This window comes from Colletotrichum scovillei (assembly GCF_011075155.1).
Source record: "Colletotrichum scovillei strain TJNH1 chromosome Unknown Contig00008, whole genome shotgun sequence".
Classification (NCBI taxonomy): Eukaryota; Fungi; Ascomycota; class Sordariomycetes; order Glomerellales; family Glomerellaceae; genus Colletotrichum; species Colletotrichum scovillei.
In genome coordinates, this window is record NW_023336266.1 from 1,044,819 (window position 1) to 1,064,764 (window position 19,946).

General features: G+C 54.1%; 1 protein-coding gene across 1 annotated transcript; it reads left to right on the top strand.

The window, feature by feature from the left end:
• Positions 1-16,689: 16,689 nt before the first annotated feature.
• Positions 16,690-19,940, top strand: HER10_EVM0005560 (DNA polymerase phi; the record flags this gene model as incomplete). The annotated part of the gene is made up of 4 exons (XM_035475171.1): positions 16,690-17,415; positions 17,461-17,836; positions 17,893-18,296; positions 18,354-19,940. 4 exons carry the CDS (start codon positions 16,690-16,692, stop codon positions 19,938-19,940), a joined length of 3,093 nt encoding a protein of 1,030 aa, XP_035330676.1.
• Between the last annotated feature and the right edge of the window lie 6 nt (positions 19,941-19,946).

Here is a 19,946-nt window from a genome sequence, read left to right on the forward strand (position 1 = left end):
TACGACATTGGATGCCATGTCTGATGCTGGACTTTCTCTCTGAGCAACCAGCTCCAGAGCCAGGTACAAACCCCAGCCATGGCCCATCAGCTCCAGAACCAAACACTAGAACAGGGAAGCGCCAAACGGGGGGGACCAGCCCAGACTACGGATACCTTACGTAGTACGTAGTCCTGCGTAGTGAAGCCAAGGTGCGGATAAGGTAGAGAGAAACGACCAAGGGGGCGGTACATGGCTGTCTGTACGTACCGTCACACTCTCTCTGTGTGCTGCAACAAGTACGTATCTGACAACCAGTACGTACCCTTCTTCGCGATGGGACATCCCCCCTTCGCCGTGGAGCCTCCTTGGTGATCTTCCTCTCTCTCTCTCTGCGCGTAACTTCTGGTGCGATGCCCACCCTACCGCGACTTGAAAGTCAACTTTGAACTTGGTTGTCAGGGGAGATTTGGTTGCTGCTGCAGCTACTGCAGGACTTGCAGCTGCATCAGAGCTTCTGGGTGGACGGCGACGACAGGGAGTGTGTATGCACCAGATGGAGATGGAGATGCAGATGCAGACAAAAAAGATGCAGATGAACGGGGCCCATGTGTCTCTGCCTTGCCTTGCCTCCAGACTCTGTGGCTCTCTTGCTTGCTTTCCGCCGTTTGCCAGTTGCAGCAATCTGGGCTTGAACCTTTTCCCTCTCAGTCTCCGAGGTGGTGTCTGGTGTCTGTGTGGTGTATGTCTCTCGCTCTATCTCGACTTGTCTCTGAACTGTCACTGGAGTAAATGATACTGCAGCCAACTTGCATCGATGCTGCTGCACAAGGTACACTAACTCACCTTCACTCACTGCCATTGGACGTAAGCAACATGGCATGGCCCTGTCGGTCTCTCGTCTGCGGTCCTTCTCTGGGACTTTGCTGGCCATTTACACAGGGCCATTCCTGGTAATACATCCGCACCTTATTCTAGCGTGCCTTTTTTTTCAGTCTTTTCCTCGTACTCTTTCCCCCCCACTTTGCACGTTGCCAAGGCACAATGTGTGTGTGTGTGGTCATTGAGCTGAGAATATCTTGCTTTCTCTCCCGTTGCCCTGCGTTGCCTGGTTCTCTTCTTCGGCTGAACCATCGATCGATTGTCAGTCTTCCAGAATAAAAACAAATGGTCGGACGGCAGAAGCTTCCAAGGCAGAAGCAGAGACGAGAGAACGACCCGAGCCAAAGAGCACGTGGCTCGAGGTACGTACCTGAAAAGCAGGGCAGGGCAGGGAAAAGGAAGACTTTCTCACCTAAGATTCCTTCCAGCTCGTCGGTGCCTTACCTTGCGTTAAGGTAGAAAAGCCGCGAGCGGGCATAACTAAGGTAATGCGCAACAGCAAAAAGGTTATCTGTGCTGTGCAGCAAACCAAGGAAATCGAGCAAAATCGTGCCAATCGCACCAAATTCCGTCTTGTCTTAGCCAATGCGCTTCGAGCTTTGCCCGTGTGGTGCCCTCGGATCCGATGCACAGCACAAACAGCTGGAGCCAGCACAAGCATTTTCATCCAGCAGCAAGTCATGCCCCCCAAAAGCAGGTACGAGTAATTCCTCATCTCGCCGCCATGCTGAGATTGGAGAAGACTGGTCACCAATACTCCGTACCTTACCACATCTGCGAAGAATACACACAGGTATCCGTCCCGTCCACATGTCTCTTGCAGTCCACACGCCCCCAAACCCACCCAGCATTACCGACATGAACCACGCCCGCGCCCACATTCGCCCTGTCTTCCCGCGAGGTACTTGACGCCGTACGTGACGCCGTATGAATACCAACGCTGTAATTGGGTCTCGCACCCTCCCAGCTGGGAACCCTTCAGGGGCGGAAGAACTGACATTGACTCCACGAACATCCTCCGACGACTCAGGCGCCCAACAACGCCGTTGCGGCGTACAGGGGCCCCTACTTTGGCACCAATCCCCTGGGGGAACTTTCCCCCCTTACAGGCGGTTGCCGCAACAATTGACGGATTTACAGCGGCTTCGCCTGAGTGTTCCATCCCCCCACTGATGGCCGCTGGCGGCTTGCCCTGGAGCGTCGAGTTCATGCTCTATCGGATGAGGCGTCAGGGGCATGAGGGGCTCTCTCTCCATCTTCCTATCCGCCGTGCCGCCCCAAACGTGAGCAACCCTTCACTGGGGACTGGCTTGCTCGCTGGCGTGCTGGGCTTCCCGTGTGATCGCTAGCAAGTTTTAGGGCCCGACGCAGTGTGCACGTACTCTACTCGGTACGCCGTAGCCCGTTGACTCGGTAGTATCGGTAGCGCCAAAAGGGTCAACATGTTTGATACGGAGAAGCGCGAGGCCTTTCGTGGTCTGGTCTTGGTCTTCTTCTCCAGTGATCGGAGGCGGTCTCCAGAAAGCTCGAGTTTGAAAGTGGTTCTCGTGCTCAGTCGTCACCCACCCGACCGGCCATGTTCCTGTCTGGCGTTAGATTGGAAACTCCCCGAGAAGAGATTTCGATGTTCTGTCCGCAACTTGGTCTGTGGGCAACATAGCATACCGTCCCTGAGTCCCCGAGTCCCTCAACAGTGGCCCGCGGGGTGGTCCGTGGTGTGCGGTGCAGCCGTGGACTGGAGCACCCGGAGCTGGTCGCTGGGCAGCTTTCGGAACGGGATCCAGTAAACTCGCCATCAAACCAGTGTCACGTTGGATGTTGGACCCGTCGACCCGTTGCGGACTTGCGGTTGCTGCAGCATCTTGAGGCTAAAGGTATCCGTAACCCGGACCGTAGTGATGGTCTTACATGATACGGATACCAAGCGTCGAGAAAACCCTTTCTGGCCCCCGCTGTTTCCCATGGTAGTGAGGCGGAAGAGAAGGAAAAGAACGGGTTGCCCAGTGGAAGGGTCTCGTAGCCCGGTGATCCGTCTGCAGGGAGAGGGAAAATTGAAGAGAAGAAAAAAACCGTGCAGCGGACCCGGCGCCGACCCAGATGCTACAGCCTACGGGGCCTATGAGGAAAGTGCGGAGTGACGGGAGGTGAGGTACCTTCCATGCGTATCCGTAGGTCCCTTCCTTTCCTTCTCCCACACCTCAGCCATGGAAGGAAGTCTCCAGACCTCTCCACCTTCTGTAAGTGATATTGGCAGGCACTGAGTACCTTACCTTACCTCAGGTACCTTAGTGTGGTAGTGTAATCACTCTACATAGTAGGTACCTACCTAATGATTCCTTGAGTCCTTCCTGCCTCACAATGGTCAAACCTGAGGTGTAAGGCTTTACTCTAATTTGGAAGGCACAAGGTGTTCAATGGAAGTCTTTTCCTTCTACTTCCATTCAATTATTAGCCAGGAACAACCAACCTAAGGCAAGGGAGGTTTCGACCCCCGTTAAATGAATTAAACGTTTTTTTTTTCTTTCTCTTTGTGCTCTTTGTGCTTTGTGCTGTGCCTCTTAGTGCTGTACAAGCTCAAACATTCATACAATTCAGCCCAGCTTTCCAACAAAGCATGTCTATGCCGCACCTCTGCTTCGACTTATTGCCCGTAAGCGTTCCATCTACTACTTTGTTCACTTGCTGGACAATTGCGACTAATTTGGCTCTCCCTTCCTTCGGGCAGAAAGCACCATTTGCGAAGAAGCGCCGGGCCCAGCCAAAAAGCGGTATCAACTTTCGACTGTCTTCTTGGCTTAGTGCAACAAGCCAGACGCAATCCCAATGCCAGTCCGACTCGAGTACCCTGACGACAACAGCACATTGAATATGGCACAGCTCCAAGGGAAATCACTGAGGATTCTCTAGATACGAGTCAACCACCGGTCCATTGAACTGTAATCCAAGATCCAAACGATGCGCACAGGGAAACGCTACTTGCAAATGACCACCTACACGCGCCTCCCGTGATCCATCCATATGGCAACGACATGCGTCCATTGCAAGCCATTGTCCGCTCGTCCCTTTTTGCCCCCAACGGCCGCAATCATCCTTTTACCCCTCCCCCCTCTTCCATCAACTAAAGACCGACTTCACCGTCGCCCCGGCTATGAACTACGGTATCTAGTTGACGATGGCCCCCGTGTGGCTGATGGCTGGCGCTAGGCTATCCGAGAAGCCAACTTCTAAGCGCCCTGCACACGAACCTCGAACCGAATCGACAAAGCCAGTTCCTACTGTCCACGAGGTTGCTTGAGATGCCAGCCGACCTGCCAGCTGGACACTGTCACCTCCAAAATGCCTCTCTCCCTAGCACTAGCAAACATCACTTGGCAGAAGTGGGCCTAGGCCGTCGACTTACATCATCGCCCGGCGCGGGAAACCATCAGATCAAGTTCAGCACCGCCGACAACGCCGCACTTCAGCACCAACACCACCGCCAGTGACCATCGCGAGCCTGGAAATGAGCGGTGAGTTGGCGTATCGCCCTACTCAGCAGTTCCCTGTCCAGGGTGTGCCTTACTACAGAGCACCTCCTAATACTTCGGCAGTGCACTGGACGTGCGAGCATGTACTTTTTCACATAGGGTACGGCTACAAGCACAGCATTCAGAGACAAGACAGTAGCGGCTTGTCTCTCCTATCTGTCGCCTGTCTGCCAACTCACTGACTTTTATCCCCTGCTCTGAGCAACCGGCTGCTTAACCTACCAGCATTCAGGGTCTGGAGCCAGCAATTACACCAGACGCCGCCTTGCCTATTGTGTCATCCGCTTCCTGCACCTTAATCGTGATGCATCCATCCTCATTCGCCAGAAGACCCCGGACCACGACCTCCATCCTCATGTTGGACACAGGGTTGGCAAGGCTACCTCACAGCAGCCGCAGAAACGGAAACGCCTGGCGGCTTCGGACAGGGCTCCCAGGCCCATGATCTCCCGAATCTTGCCCGTCTCGTCATCCCTTCAGCTTGGGTTCACCGTTCAGGCCACACGGCACACCAAGCTTGCTACTCGGACCTGGTGGTCCTAAGCAACCACGCCCCCGGAGGCATATGCCCGAATCCAGACCTATTGATGTTACCGCTGCAGGCAGGGCACATCCGCTGCGGCCGACACAGGCGATGACATTTCGGGGCGTCAGCAAACATCTGAAGTGAGACTTCAGGGCCCTAAATGACTCCTTGCTGCATTTTTCGGTTGCCGGGTCGTAGCCTGCGAGAAGGGTCTTGCTTGAGACAAGGTTGGAATAAAATGGCGTGGTGATTATGGGCCATGTCAGACTTTTCCCCCCTTTCTCTGGTACGGAGTACAAAAAAACTCGTGAGTGGCTTATTGGCCGCTAATTATTCACAGGCTTATCCCGTCGACAAACAAGCCATTAATGGGGATGATACTGTACAATTGTTCGCTAATTCGGGACGTAGATCCTTGGCTGTGATACCCTTTTCGGACTCAGTCTACATTCCTCTTCCTACAGATACACAAGACAACAGCATTCCTTGGTGACCTCGAGATGGCCTCCCAATGGCCCGCATCAGTGACATGCACAGAAGGTCAAAACGTCAGGGCTGCAGGAATCACAAGCCCAGTAATGACGTAGATTTGGGTGTCGACCATTTGCGGTGGCCTTGCTCGTATTCTCCATCTCGAAATCCTGATGCACTCCAAGCGAATCTAGACGGCCCAGCTGTCCGGCCAGCGAACGGGGCCCGAGCCTCAGGAAAACCGGCCCTGCCGAGTTATTCGGTCTCTACCGCACCGTACGACAAGAGCCGAGAAATGGCAGATCTGGCACATAGATTAGTGCACGGAGTCGCGTCGTGAGACTTTACACTAAACCCATCAACATAGCTGAGCATGTCTGCAAAGATTTTTTTCAGCACTTGCTCCAAAGACCCTCCCTCCACAAAGCGGATCTCAGCAATGATCCAGCAACGACCGAAAGGAGGTTCCGAAGACAGGAAGAAAATTCGAAGGAAAAAAAAAAGAAGTACTCCGTACATTAATGACCCGGTAAAACCCCCCATCGTCATCTTCTCCCCACAGCAACCAACGGGGCCGGCCCTGGGCTGAAGACGTGGGATCGGCTGGGATCAGCTGGGCTTTGACTAGGGTCCGACAAGGGGGCATCGGCAGCTCGCAGGGCTTCACCTCCATCTCCGCCATCGCGACTGGCCAGAGCTCTCGGCCGCTCTGCCTCAAGTTCTCAACTCTCTCAGCCAAGCCTAGGGCAGTCCCTCGCTTTCCCCCGCCCATCGGCCCAGTACGTGACCCCGGTCCTGGCCCCGGCTTCTGTCTCGTGCGATTTGTATGCGTGCTGGTCTAGGCTCCGCTCTCGTTACCTACCTAGGAACCTCAGGATTGCTTATCACTGCCACATCGTCCCGTGCAACCCAAACTTCAAACCGACCGCGGTCCTCGAATAAACAGTTTGGACCTGCCAGAGCCTCTTGTTCACACCGATTTGGCGTTGCAATTGGCTCTCTGTCGGTCACTAGGAGAAACACAGGGTCTAGTGGGCGCTGAGACACTGTTCTTGCGGCGCTGGCACAGCTGGCTTACAGGGCATCTTGTTTCGGAAGGCAAGTGGATACACTGTAAGCACAGATGGAGCTTGGTGCGTAGGAAGAGCTCGGGAGCTTGGGAAGAAAAGAGACACACAGAAAGAGAGCTTTGTTGGAGCTCTGCTAAAGCTTCAAGCTCGGCCTGGAGCTGGGGCTGGGGCTGGGGCTGAAGCTCGGAATATTAGCAGACACCAAACCCGGACCAGGCGATGCACCGAGATGACGACTGACAACGACCGTTCTGACAGAGCAACAGAGTTCGAGTCTTGCCCCGGTTGTCCATGTCGACTCCCTGATAGTGATCCATCCAGCTGGTCTAGGCCTGGGTCTTGGCTTACCTGGCTTGACTGGCTGGCGAACAGACGGGCGAATGGCAGCTTGCCCAGTGATCAATGGCGACGCCAACATCAGCGGCGCTGGTCAAGCATTTGAATGATGCGGATTTGACGGCGCGACACTTGAGTTCAGGGCACGGGTGTTGAAGGCTGCCAGATGCCAGATGCCAGTCAAAGTCTGTCTAAGACCGGCTGGCGGTGAAGCGGCACGCTCAGTCTTTCATCTCCACAATGAGCACCGTGCATCGAGGAACAGCGATAGAGACATTGATTTTATCGCACGTCGGTACGTGTATCTCGCTCAGTGGTCAGGCCGATCCGAAGCCGGCGGCTGGGGAGATGAAGGTCGAATGAGGGTTATCCGAGTTGCGACATGGTCGCAGAAGCGGCCGGTGTTTGTCTCCAAGGACACAGAGTCAGTTTGGATCCTTCTGCGTCTCGTAGATTTGTTCGACGGGGCAACAGAAGCAACGGGGGAATCAGGATGAGCAAAGATGCAGGCGCCAGTCCCATATGTTTCCCCGCCTACAGAGCACACTACCGCGCGGCGGGCTGCAGATGTGCTGCATAGTTGATGCGCGTATGCGAGCTCAGATGCAGAAACTGTGCAGTACCCACGGATACGTTTGGATGGATAGTCGATGAAGATGGATACCTCGGATGCAGAGCTGCACTTTGCATTGCGGACAGATGGCCGGGCTGCGTCAAGCTGCTGCAGCTACTGCATGCAGTCCAGGTTTCCAGAGTATTACAGCCATGTTTCTGATGCTCCGCCTTGTTGGCCGGCCCGCCCTAGCTTCCACAGGGTTGAAGCTCCCCCGGCGACCGCGGCTGTCGACGGTGAGATGCTCCAGCTTCTTGCAGGACGAGTTACGCACTCACGACTCACGAAGTGGGGTTGAAGAAGCTCTCGATACAGGCAAGACAGGCTCTCGTGCCTCTCGTTTTCCTCTGGGACGACATGACAACATCAGCGACGGCGGGATCCTGGTTTGAAGCTCCAGAGCTCCACTTGCAAGGCCCGGCCAAGGGCATGTTTGTCATATTCCCGTGTGCACAGAGGTTTGGACCAAGAAGAACCCCTCTCGTTGGCGGCCACCATGCAGCATCCCCAGCTCCCTCGAGACGCCCGCCGTCTTACTCTGTAGGGGACCTTTTGTTTACTTTGGACTGTTCTTGGAAAGCTCGTCTTCGAAACTCAGCTCGATCGACAAGCCGGCTTTCGGCCTTGGGCCAACCTTGACCGTGAGCATGACCATGTTGGTCACCTGGGCGTCTCGAAATAGGATTGAAGAATTCCATCCACCCAGGGGTTGCGCAACAATGGATGAGGCTCACGATTTCAAGAATGGACGAAACGTTCATAAAGCTCTTGACTTCGCTTAAAGGGCCGATGCTATCGTCAACCCTGTTGATATTGACTGGCCTACCCTGTCTTGTTCCGCTCCAAATTTGCGGTTGCTTGGTTAGAGAAGAAAAAAAGTCTATGGGTCGCGTCCCTATTCACCGAGCCCTTGAACCCCGCGACACTTTACCGGACGGGTACACCACGAGCGAGAAGGCTACACACAGCCCAGTCATCCTCCCGATTCCAAGCCACCGGCTGCCATTGGAGCACTAGCGACTGGCGTTGGGTCGTGATTGCGAGTCGACAGCTTCAAGTCCAAGCGGGTGCACAGGCAAGTGCACTTGGGCGTCGGTGAAGGCGGGCAGAGGAATTTAAATGATCACTGACAGTGAGTGGCTGACGCAAATTGCCATGTCGAGCTTGTCTGATCTGATGACGGGCCGCCGCCTTGGAACTGTTCAGAGGGCGCCTCAAACCTTGTGACGAAAATCGGGAGCTACGGCGGTATGCCTGGCGCCATGGAGAACATCCTCGGTGCTACAAGATGAGTCTCCTTTCGCGTTGCTCTATCAATCGCACGAGCTTTACGCCAACAAGGGTTCAACACGAACAGGTCAGCGGTGCCAACTCCTGAAAGCCTTGGGAGTGTAAGATGAGGATGCTCAAACAGCAAAATGCGGATGAATCATCCGAATACTCGGTATCCAGCATCGCCCGATCCCGGGCCAGGACCAAGAAGCGACCGAAACCCCAACACCACCACACCTTCATCAATGCGGTCGGAGAATTACTGACATAAGCTGGTTGGAGGCACGCCGCTCAACTACTGATTGGGTTGTGATAATACGCATATAGCCCGATCGCGATTTGACTCATCAGACGCGAGAAGGAAATTCGAGAAGAAATGGGCACAACAAAAACATGGTCTTCAGGCATCTTCCCATGCCACAAGACATGGTCTCACCCGGCATTTGCACATCGAGAAAAACAAGGTCTGGCCATCATCCATGACTTTGAGGCTAACAAGTCAGGCTTGCGTATCCGAACTTGGTACAAATATGGGCGGCGACGTAGAGGGCGATGTGAGAAACCCCCCGTTGGCCATCTCGATGTAAAAAGCATCGATCACGCACCTCCCGTCCCGATCACCTGCGGCCGGTCTAGTCCGGCTCTAAAACAGACGTCATCCTCTCGGGGTCGAGCCTGGCAGTGATCGTCAGGATTCAAGAACACCCCCCCGGCCTGCGGCCCCTCCCCCAAGGCAGAGCGCTCGTCTCGCCGTCGTGTATCGAGATCCTGCTTAGCCGGGCCGTCATTCTCATGCGGTCACATCGTTCTTTTCTGGAGCATTTGCACAATTCGAAGCATCACGACCATGGATACCTATACTGGATCCAGTGCCAGGGCCGCATCGACAGCGACCCCGTACCCATCAACAACCGAAAACAGTGCCAATCACTAGAGAGATGGCTCACACGTACGACAACATGTCGGTCAAGCTTGACCGAAACGAGAGGGGACTCGACTCGGAGGGGAGAGAGCGGCAGCAGATGCCAACGAGAAACAGGATTGGATGGCTCGCCTTGTTTGTTTATTCGCGCGCACGAGACTTGGCCTTCGGCGCTACCAGGCCGTGATGCCTTGGATTGATGAGGCCATCTCGCGCTATTGAAGATTACCTGCATGATAGGGAAGACAGGCATCGGAAACAATCCAATGAGGCGTCCCAATGCACTCGGAAGCTGTCAGAGCCAAACTTTCAGCTTGAATTTGACATTGATAGAAGGTTTGCAAGCCTTGTCGTACGCCCGGCATAGACACATCAGTGAATGCCGCGTGACAGAATCCGCGATGGCGTTGTCCCCTCCCTCTCCCTCGGGTCTCCGTGCCCCTCCTCTTCCCCTCTCCCGTTCCTCAGCTTTACTTGCACACACAGAGAAAGCCATCACTGCTTCCCCTCTTTTGCCCCTTGACCCCTCCAAGACCATGATCAAACACCTTTTACGCGGCCCACCATGGATAACGTGGAGAAGCAGAGAGTCGTCGCTCAAATCCTGCTCACATCATCTTTGGTCTCTGGCTGAACGTTTGGGGATCGTCTCTAGCCTTGGACCCAGTCCAATGGACAAACGGTGCCGTTTACGCCGTTATGGAGCTCTTTCTTTGTCTCGTCATCGTTGGTACGGCTATGGTGAAGCACGAAAGCGGGTGCTGACGGCGCGGGCGCGTTGCACCGCGGGTGGGAAGCAAGCCACTCTTCATACTCAAGTGAGGGGAATTTTCTTCGCTCTCTCTTCTCGTTGGCGGGCACTTTGTTTACAAACTGCGGTTTCGCGATTCATGTCAACAATGGGCCCCTGCAGACCCTGTTTCTGGATCCTAGCTCCAACGCGAAGTCATGTGTTAATTCACGTGATTACGACAAGGATGGTGTCTCCAGCAGTGACGTCTCTAGCCGCCGTCATCCCGGTTTGGCAGCTGGTTGGACGGTCCGGTTGGGCGAACCTGGTTCAAGGTTGACGTTTGGTGGTGTGGTAGTGGGGGAGGGAGGAAAGAAACCGACGAGGGGGGAGAGGTTCTCGAATGGGACGTGCTGATGGGACAGGAACCAGGAACGTCCGAGCGGAGCTTCAGCTCAGGTTTGGGGGCTCAGTGGAGTCGGCATCCCTCGGCATGGCTCGTAGTGTACGGACGAACTCCGATTTTCATTCACTCTTTCTGCGGCTACGAATTGCGGATAACATCACATCATTGAAGCCGGGAATCCGTCAAGATGACCCCCGGGTTGTGAGGGTCAAAACAAGAGAGGCACCGCTTTACAACTGCTGACGATACCATGATGATGACAAGGCTGGCGAAGGATCTTGGTGTCAGCGCAAGGGGGGGCTTTACTCTATCATCTATGGATAGAGCTCCTCTTTCATGCTTCCTTCACCCCTCTTTTGAACCTCTCTATCTTACAGTCTCAATGACCGACCCCGGAACCACTGGATGTTGCTGGGCTGAGACTGACTTTGGACTTGCTTGGAGAGCATGGGATTCTGGGACTGGGTTCCCCGCTTTCGCTATCAAGGGGAGCTCTATTTCGGGGCGCAGCAACCACGGGCAAACAGCTCCCAAGCTCCCAAGCTCCCAAGACCTCACCCACTTGGTCGATGAACGATTCCTCAGCTCTCGGCTAATGCGATACGAAGATCCAAAGTTGGGTCGAAACATGTCGCCATGCATGCGGACCGGGGGACTGATAGTTTCTCATTAATTGTCCGGCCATAGCAGCTACCGACACAACCGACCTATGCCTTGGAGAAGCAGGGCAACCCGCACCGATGTCTGAAACGAACGATATCACCCGGTGAGCCGGGCCCGTATGCTCTGTTGCCCGTCTGACCGACGGGTCTGACCTGACTCTTCCATTCCCCGGTCCATGTCGCAGCGGGAGGAGCAGCAGCAGTAGCAGCAGCAGCCTGCTAGCAACGGCACCACCGCTGACAACAGCTGGACCAACACCACAGGATCAAGTCGGGATGAACGAGCTTCCGGAATAGGCTCTCCACCGCCGTTCTTGCGTCTGAGAGTGTGAGCCAACGCAATGCCTTGGACGATGTTCACACATCCCAAACCAACAAGGCATCCGAAACTCGCCAGTCACAGTGATTCCGCGCGCCATTGCTAGGCGAATGCTACCTTGGCCTCGAGCCACCCACGTCGCGCCTCCAGAGGCGAACAATTGTCCGATGGGCTTGTTCACAGTTCCCGCGACGGCTTCAGGAACATCAGGGTCTTTTTTGCGTGCTCGCTTGTCTCTCTCGCCGCATCCGGAGCCTTTGCGCCCTTGGCTGTCTTGTTCTTCCCCTCCCCCACATCCCCGAGACCTCAAACATCCTCTTCTTCCCCCTTCCAGGCTCCCACTGCCTAGGCTTGTCAGGCTACACAAGCAGCGAAACAGATCGGGCGAGACCGCCACGCCCGCGCCGATATGAACCGACCGGCCGGCCGAGCCGCCGTTCAAAGTCCGCGTTGGTGCAGAGTTGTTTCTGATGGCGGCGGCGACCTAATGTCCGCAGCATTCCTCTCCGGTGGCCGTTTTGCCATTGCGGTTGATGCGGTATGTAGGTGGGCGGACCCCTATTTCTCAGGGACGCCGAGCGTGTTACAAGACCCTTTTTTCATATTTTCTTTGTTCGTCTCGACTTGTTGAGTAGTTCCGTCGAACGTCTGACAGTCGGATCTGGGGGGCTTGCGGTCCCGCAGGGACGGACTCTCTTTCGTCGGTGACGGCGCCGCTTGACTAACATGCGTTTGTGGCGTGTTCGTTTGGCTTCAAGTCGGGAAGCCTTTTTTTTCTTCCTGACTAGTCCCCTTGGTAAGGCATATGAGCAGGTGAGTAGGTAAGGTTCTTGTGGACGGGAAGGGTAGTCGATATAAAACGGGCATGGCGCCCTCCGAGCTAAAACATCCAAACATTCCCCCCCACGAGGGTTGAGACAAAGAAAAAATAAAAGGGTGGCGGCGTGACGGGGCGGCTCTTTGGAATGGCGGCAGGCTGGACGATGGATGAACGACGACCTGATGGGTTTAGTGAGCTGCTGCTTCCCCCTGAACTAAGCGGGAGCGAGTGGAAGATGGCACGATGGCAACGGGAGGGCGAGAGTCCGGTTCTGCGTGGTTTTGAGGCGGCTTCTTAGTAGTAACATCTTGGATCAGCATCAGTATCTTGCAAGCGATCTAGTGAGTAGCATCTCCAGCGTGGACGGATGGCGCACTCTGAGGAGGGTCTGAGGAAACGGAGAGAGAGCCCGGCGGCTGCCTTAAGCTTGGTGTTCGTAGACTATGTCGGTGAGGTGTGTTCGTAGAAGGGCGAAGCTGGACTTTTGGCGCCGTGATGTCCGTATACTTGTCCTGGATAGGGATCGATCGTTCCAGAAGATCGTGCCTAGTTCCCGTTCCTGGAGGCTGATCAGGAGTTTCGAAATAGACTACGATTGGGTGGTTGCTGTTTCTCAGTATTGTTCCCGTTGCCCTTTGCCCCTGGAGCCGTTGATTCTGTTGCCACCCCAGCCCCTGAGTCTGTCTGGATAAGCGTCGTGCTATATCGTGAGACTACAGGTCAGAGGTTTAGGAGAAACGGTAGTGCTTAGGTAGGGAAGGTGACCTTGGATCAGCGTTGGGGGTTCTTTGCCTGGCTTGCATGATTTGGGATCGCGGTTGGTTGGTCGGAGATCTGGATTGCTTCAACTGCGGTTGGATCTTATAGCAAACGTGGGCGTGGCTGAACCTCTACAGCCTTGATACCGGTGTCGATAGCTGTATTGCTGTCTGCTGCCGTTGAACTCAGCTGTCGGGGACTGGGCGGCTTGAAGGTATCTGTCCGGAATGGTTTTGGAAGAGGAACGGGACGACTCCGGCAACGTGAATGCCAGTAATATCATCTGCGTCCCGTGAGGCTCTGTGTCACGAATGGGCCTAGGGTCCCTATATAAAATATCAGATGTGTGACAGTTCGATGCGGTAACAGTTATGGAATCCGAACAAGCAAATGCATCTGAGCTTGTGTTTGTCGAGTTGTAGGTGACGCCCTTCTGAAAGGTCTCACGTGTAAACGTGTAGCCAGGCTTTGCCCCGTGTGAAATCCCAGTCATGTATATAGAAGTGCATTGTAAGAGAGTACTGCCCTGCAAGTGCTGTTTATTCTACGTGGAACATACCATGGGAGTTGGTGAACATTGTCAAATGAGTCAAGATTATGGTTTTTTGGTATGGCGATGAGGTTCTGAATAGCGTCCAAGTTCTCATAGATTACGAGGGACTCAAAGAATCTTGATACACAAAAGTCCCAAGCCTCTACCACAGACCGGCGACAGGCACCAGAGAAAAACCCCATTTTGGCGAGAGGACCTCTAGCTCATCAGCTTGTCATTAAATATACCCAAAAGCGGCACCGCTGGCACTCCGGTTGCTATTGGTATTGGTCTTTGAGAATAAAAGGGCCCCAAGTGTGTCAAGTTCTTGGTGCCCGCCCCGGCAAGGAGAAGTGAAAGGTGTATCTAGATCTGTTCTCCTTCCGATCCTGCCACCCAGTGAGTTGTGGGAAACGCGGTTGAGGGGTCCAGGAGGCGTCTATCAAGAGGAGTCCAATGTTCCGTGGGAGACGTTAGAGATAGCGCGCGACCTTTCGGCTGGTGTCCTATAGGGATGAGCTTCTTTGCCCACTCCTTTTTGTGATTTCACGTTCAGTGTCCTGAGGCGTACGGAGGGGAAGCTCTCCGTTGTCTTTCAAGTATCTTGTTAAAAGCATGTATGGGAGGATTGGACATGATTTGGAAAGACTGAGGCTATGTAAGGCACAAATTTATCCGAGGAGGGCGTTTGGAGAGTGAGGAAATACATGTAGACTTGGAATGATGGATTCGAGGCACATGAACATCTCGGACCGCTGTAGAAGCTGGCAACATGGCTGCGAAATATTCTTGTCCCCAGGAGCCTCAGTATGAAACCTATTCTAGAGACGGCGAATTGAGGGAATATGCTGTGAATGTTTCGTGACAAACTATAATAAGTTTTGTTTGACTGTAATTTCCTAACTACACAAGACATGAGAAAACAAACCCAGAGTCCCATTTCAGTGAGCACGGGACTTGAGGACGAGGAAGAGGAGAAAGACGCAGCTTGCGACGGTCTTCTGGGCCTATTCGACAGATTGCCGAGAGTAGAGAGACCGGGATTGAACAGACGAATGATGCTGTTCAAACCAGGAAGTTGTTTTATGCCCGAACCGCTGTTCAGTCAAATCCCAGAATAGTTGAGTTGTAACATGCTTCTTCTGACTTCGTCACACGACGGTATGAGAAGTGCCAGTCTGCCAGGCTTTATAGATATATATCCACGATATTCTTGAACAAATATGAGGACTTTCTGAGGATGACTCCTCAATCGCGAGTCTGGCCTTTGTAATGCTGCTAACATGTATATCGTTGACGTCCGGGAGCATCACGGCCACTTTTTATTCTCCCTTGACGTAATCAGTCATCAAGTCTCGGGCCTTCTTTGAAGTTCCCTGAACGTGAGACAGTCTCAGTTGGAAACAAAACTCTGCTTCTCATTTGCGATGATGTGTGGATATCTCATACTCCGTCTTCTCGGGATGGTCCCGCCGGCCTAAATTCCCGCCGGCCTAAATGCAGTCAACCTCACGAAGATAGCCTCTACTACGGGAAGCCCAGAGCCCCTGACCTGGTTGTCGGGAATCTTTCTTAAGGTGTCAAATTGGTGTTTTGTTTGATTGCCGAGATGAAAAGGAAGTAAACCATAAAAGAATGAGCTGCCTGTGGCATTATGTAGGGCCACCAAATTCGAACTTGCGTTCTTTGCCGAAACCAGGCATTACCTTCCTCCACTAGGCCATATACACTTCAGGCGCTGCTCATATCCTCTTCTGCAAATCAATTGTCTATGAATGCTTCGAGCGATTCTCTTCAGTGATTCAGGCCCCAAACCAGAATACCTGAATGCAACATATGCTCACCTGACACCCGCCCACCTGCAGTCATTGTGAGCCAGTCTAAGCCCAGATTTCCTACAGCAAATTGCCTCCTCAGTGCTCGTATTTTAATCATTGATTCTTTTTCCACTAATATGGTACATATATCTATTCTATGTCTCGATCGATGGGTAAATATGCCTTCTGGACGTGCTCTTCATTTGTTACCTCTGCCGTGAATCTGGATGCGACATCGATGACTCGGTCAGGTTGCACCGGCGGGATGCAAAGGTATGGATGATATTCCAGTTGATTTATAATATTATATACCCAAATATCTGAAACCAACTTCACCCCTCTGTCCTCCTTCAGGACCAGGTTGAGCCTGAGACCTAGTGACCACCACCGTATGACACAACCAATCTTGGAACGAAAACTGAACAATACACAAAAACATACCCTGAAATAAGTTGAAAAGTCTCATTAGATGTGTAGTGATAAGTCGGATTCCAGATATTTGTGAATGAACAGCCGTCCGGATATACACTCTGGAGCGCTTGATGAAGCTGTCGACGAGCGAGCTTCACGTCCGAGACCGCGAAGTACAAGATGTACACGCTATTGTGTAATATAATGCCAAATAAAGTGATAGAAACTCTGAGAGTAGCAGAAGAAGGGTGGATTGTGAGAATAGAGAAATTCTCCCTCAAGCTACCTCAACATCAAGGCAATGTCACCGCCTCACTGTGACATTCAATTTCTGGCACAGGATTGAGTTGTGGATCCATCGCGGGTAACAGTGGAAACCTGCAGGGATCCCCACCATCGGCGGGGCGTGGGTGAGGTGAAGTCAAAGCCGTTTTTTTTTGCCGGGCGGTAACGTTTGGCAGAACTTTTTACGCTCCAAACTTTTTGGACGAGATCCTGGCAGCGATCACAGAGTATGCGCTCTGCGACATAAGAACGCCGTACGAAAAAAAGAAAATATCTTCAATTTCCACGATAATTTGATGTTCTACTTTCTCAACGAACTAAAGTGCAATTGAACGGAAACACCCTACATAATGACCAAGACGGCGAGCGCAAAGCGCAAGCGCGCCGAGAGAGAGGCCCTCAAGGCCGCCGAGTCCAACAAGCGCGCAAAGTCCTCACACGACGCCTCGGCCGATGGTAGCAATTCCCCGGACTCGAACGATGTCGCCGACGCCGCCACAGGCTCCAATGGCACTAGACTGCCCAAGATTCTGCTGGAGAAGAAGCTTTTTGTCGAGAACTCGACCGGCAAGGACCGCGTTCGCGAAGCGAAGCTGTACGACCTCCTCAGCAGCGAGAACGAGACGGACCGCCTCGAGGCCGCTGGCGCCATCATTTCTAGCCTTCTCGACGACGAGGGCGTAACGGAGGCGTGTCTCACCAGACATCTCGATTGGCGACTATTCCGTGGTCTTGCCAGCGGCAGAGCGGCGTCGAGGTTGGGCTACAGCGTCGTCTTGACCGAGATTCTCAGCCAGCTTCTCGGCCCGCCCAGGAAATTGTGCCGCGACAAGTACCCTGGTCTGACGTTCGATAAGGTGCTAGAGATGTTGATGGAGAGAACGCGCTTCGGAGGAAACATCTCGGGACAGGAGGAGCGAGACCTGTACTTTGGACAGCTGTTCGGGCTCGAGTGCTTCGTGCGAGCGAGGATCCTGTTTCTCGAAGAGGAGGGCCCCGATAGGTGGAACGAGATTCTCAGACTGCTCGTCAAGCTGGGCGGCAAGAAGATTTGGCTGCGGCCGCAGTGCGGATGGGTCGTTGCGCAGGCCTTGGCGCAGCTGGACCGTCCCCGCGTTGAGATGGTGCTGCAGCAGCTGGTCGAGCTCGGCTGGGCCAAGACCCCCGAGGGTGTCGGTATCTGGCTTGTCGCATTTGAACAGTGCCCTGAGTTAAATACCGGCGACAAGGCGAAGCACCACCACCCCCTTTCTTCGAGAAACCTGGGCGAATTGGCGGGTATCCTGAAGGAGAGCGGGCAGGATGACGTGGAGAAGCAGCAGAAGCAGCAGCAGCAACAACAACAGCAATCGAGGAGGGGCAACTATGTCAAGAACAAGCAGGCCAACTGGACGCCTCAATTGCACTTCGTATGGGACCTGATTGTGCGGCACTTCCTGCGCAAGGGTCCTGCAGGCGTCGATGAGTTTAGATCGTTCTGGAAGCGAGTTGTTGATGGTGAGTATTGAAAGCTTGCGGCTTTTCCACACACCAAGCTAATCGAGTCATTGTAGACAACTTCTTCGCCAAGACCGCCACCGAGGGACAAAAGTTCAGGGGCTTCCTTGTCTTCCAGAAGATGCTTCAGAGCTACGCCGATATCGACGACCTCCTCGACGTCCTGTTCAGCAGGAACCTGATGACATGCCTCATCAACCAGGCATCACAGGAGGATCGCTTCCTTCACCGGGCAGCTTTGAAGACATTGAAGGTCGTCGAGGAGACTTCTGCGGCGCATCCTGAGGCCACTGGCATCATTCTCGACAACCTGATTAACAACAACGGACTGTATCGATTCGATGTCATGACCAAGAGCAAGACGGTGGACAAGATTCTTCAGCATGTGAAGGCCGATACTGGCGAGGATGTCATTCAGGTTCTTAGCGGGCCTGTCATGAAGACTTCTACGACATCGTGCGTCGAGTTCCCTTTCTTGCAGAATGACTTGTGCTTGAGCTGACTATCACACAGAAAGGACATCAACTCGGTCAAGCTCGACCTCCGCGTTTACATCGAATACATCTTCCGCCTGACCACCTCGGCACCGGAACCTGCGCTTCAGGAGCTGACATCTCTCGCCTATGCCAAGCCCATATGGATCCCGGAGAACGCAAACTCGTTAGTAACGGAGCTGAGCAGAAGCCGACTTCAATCGGCCTTTGCCAAGCTCTCGCGCAAAGCCGAGGACGCCAACTACCTGTGCACGGCTGTGCAGTCGATCAACCCAGACTACATTCGTATGGAGGGAGAGATGAAGAAGGAGGTTCACGCAGCACGGAAGCGGTTGGAGAAGCTCATGAAGAAGAGTGCCTCCGTTAGCGAGAGCTCGGCGGACGAAATCAAAATTTCACAGGGCTTGGCGCTGCTTCACGCCATTGCCATCTTCCAGCTCTACAACGAGGAGCCGGATGCGTTCCAGCTTCTGAGCGATCTCAAGGAGTACCAGACTCGCTTGCAGACGGACGAAGAGGGTGCTGCTGAGTTCTTGGTCGAGATCTTGCTTTCGCTCGTCTCCCAGCAGTCGTCCCTACTGCGTGAGATCTCCCAGCGTGTATTTGGCTACTTTACTAGCAGAGTTTCTCCCAAGGCGCTGGAGCTGTTGCTGGACGTCCTTTCCGCCGACGAGAGTGCCAAGGGCCAGCAGTCGCTCTTCGACGTCGACGCCAATGATATGGACCTTGAGGACATGGAAGAGGACGAGGAAGACGAGTCCGACGATGAGGCCGGTTCTGACGCCGAGGTGGACTCCAACGTCGAATTCGACGCTCTCGACGCCGGCGATGATGAGGAGAACGACGACGACGACGAGGGAGAATCTGGATCGGACGAAGAGGCAGACGACGAGGAAGCACAGAACCTCGCAGACCTAGACGACGCTCTCGGCCAAATCCTCAACAGCCACCGCCTCGACAAGGACGAAGACGCAGAGTCGTCAGACAACGATTCGGACATGGGCGACGACGACATGCTGGAGTTGGACGGCAAGCTGGCCGAGGTCTTCAAGCAGCGCCAAAAGGCGGCGCCGAGCAAGAAGAAGGAGCGCAAGGCCGCCAAGGAGTCCGTCGTCAACTTTAAGAGGCGCGTGCTGGACCTGCTCGAGATCTTTGTGCGCAACGAGGCGGGCAGCCCGACGACGCTGGCGATCTTGCAGCCGCTGCTGCAGCTCGTTCGCACGTCGACCATCAAGACGCTCTCTGACCGGGCTTTTGAGCTGGTCAAGGATTACCAGAAGCGCGCGCGCAAGACGAGGTCTGGTGGTGGCGGCAAGTCGACGGAGGCCAACCTTCATGAGGCAGTCGAAATCCTGAAGGGCGTCTACGCTGAGCTCAGGGCCGGCGAGACAAAGTCGCATGCCAAGGCAGCGGTGCCTGCCTGCCTGATCGCCGCTTCTGGCGTGTTCCACGCCGGCAAGGGAGACCGGGCTGCGGTCGATGCCATTGTTGGAGATGTGGAAGAGGCATCTCCGACGCAGCTGGAGATGAAGAAGGCCTGGGACGAGTGGTGCAGGAACCAGGAGGCTCTGAAGAAGAAGGCGGCCGGCGGTGCTGGGAAGAGTAAATAGATGAGG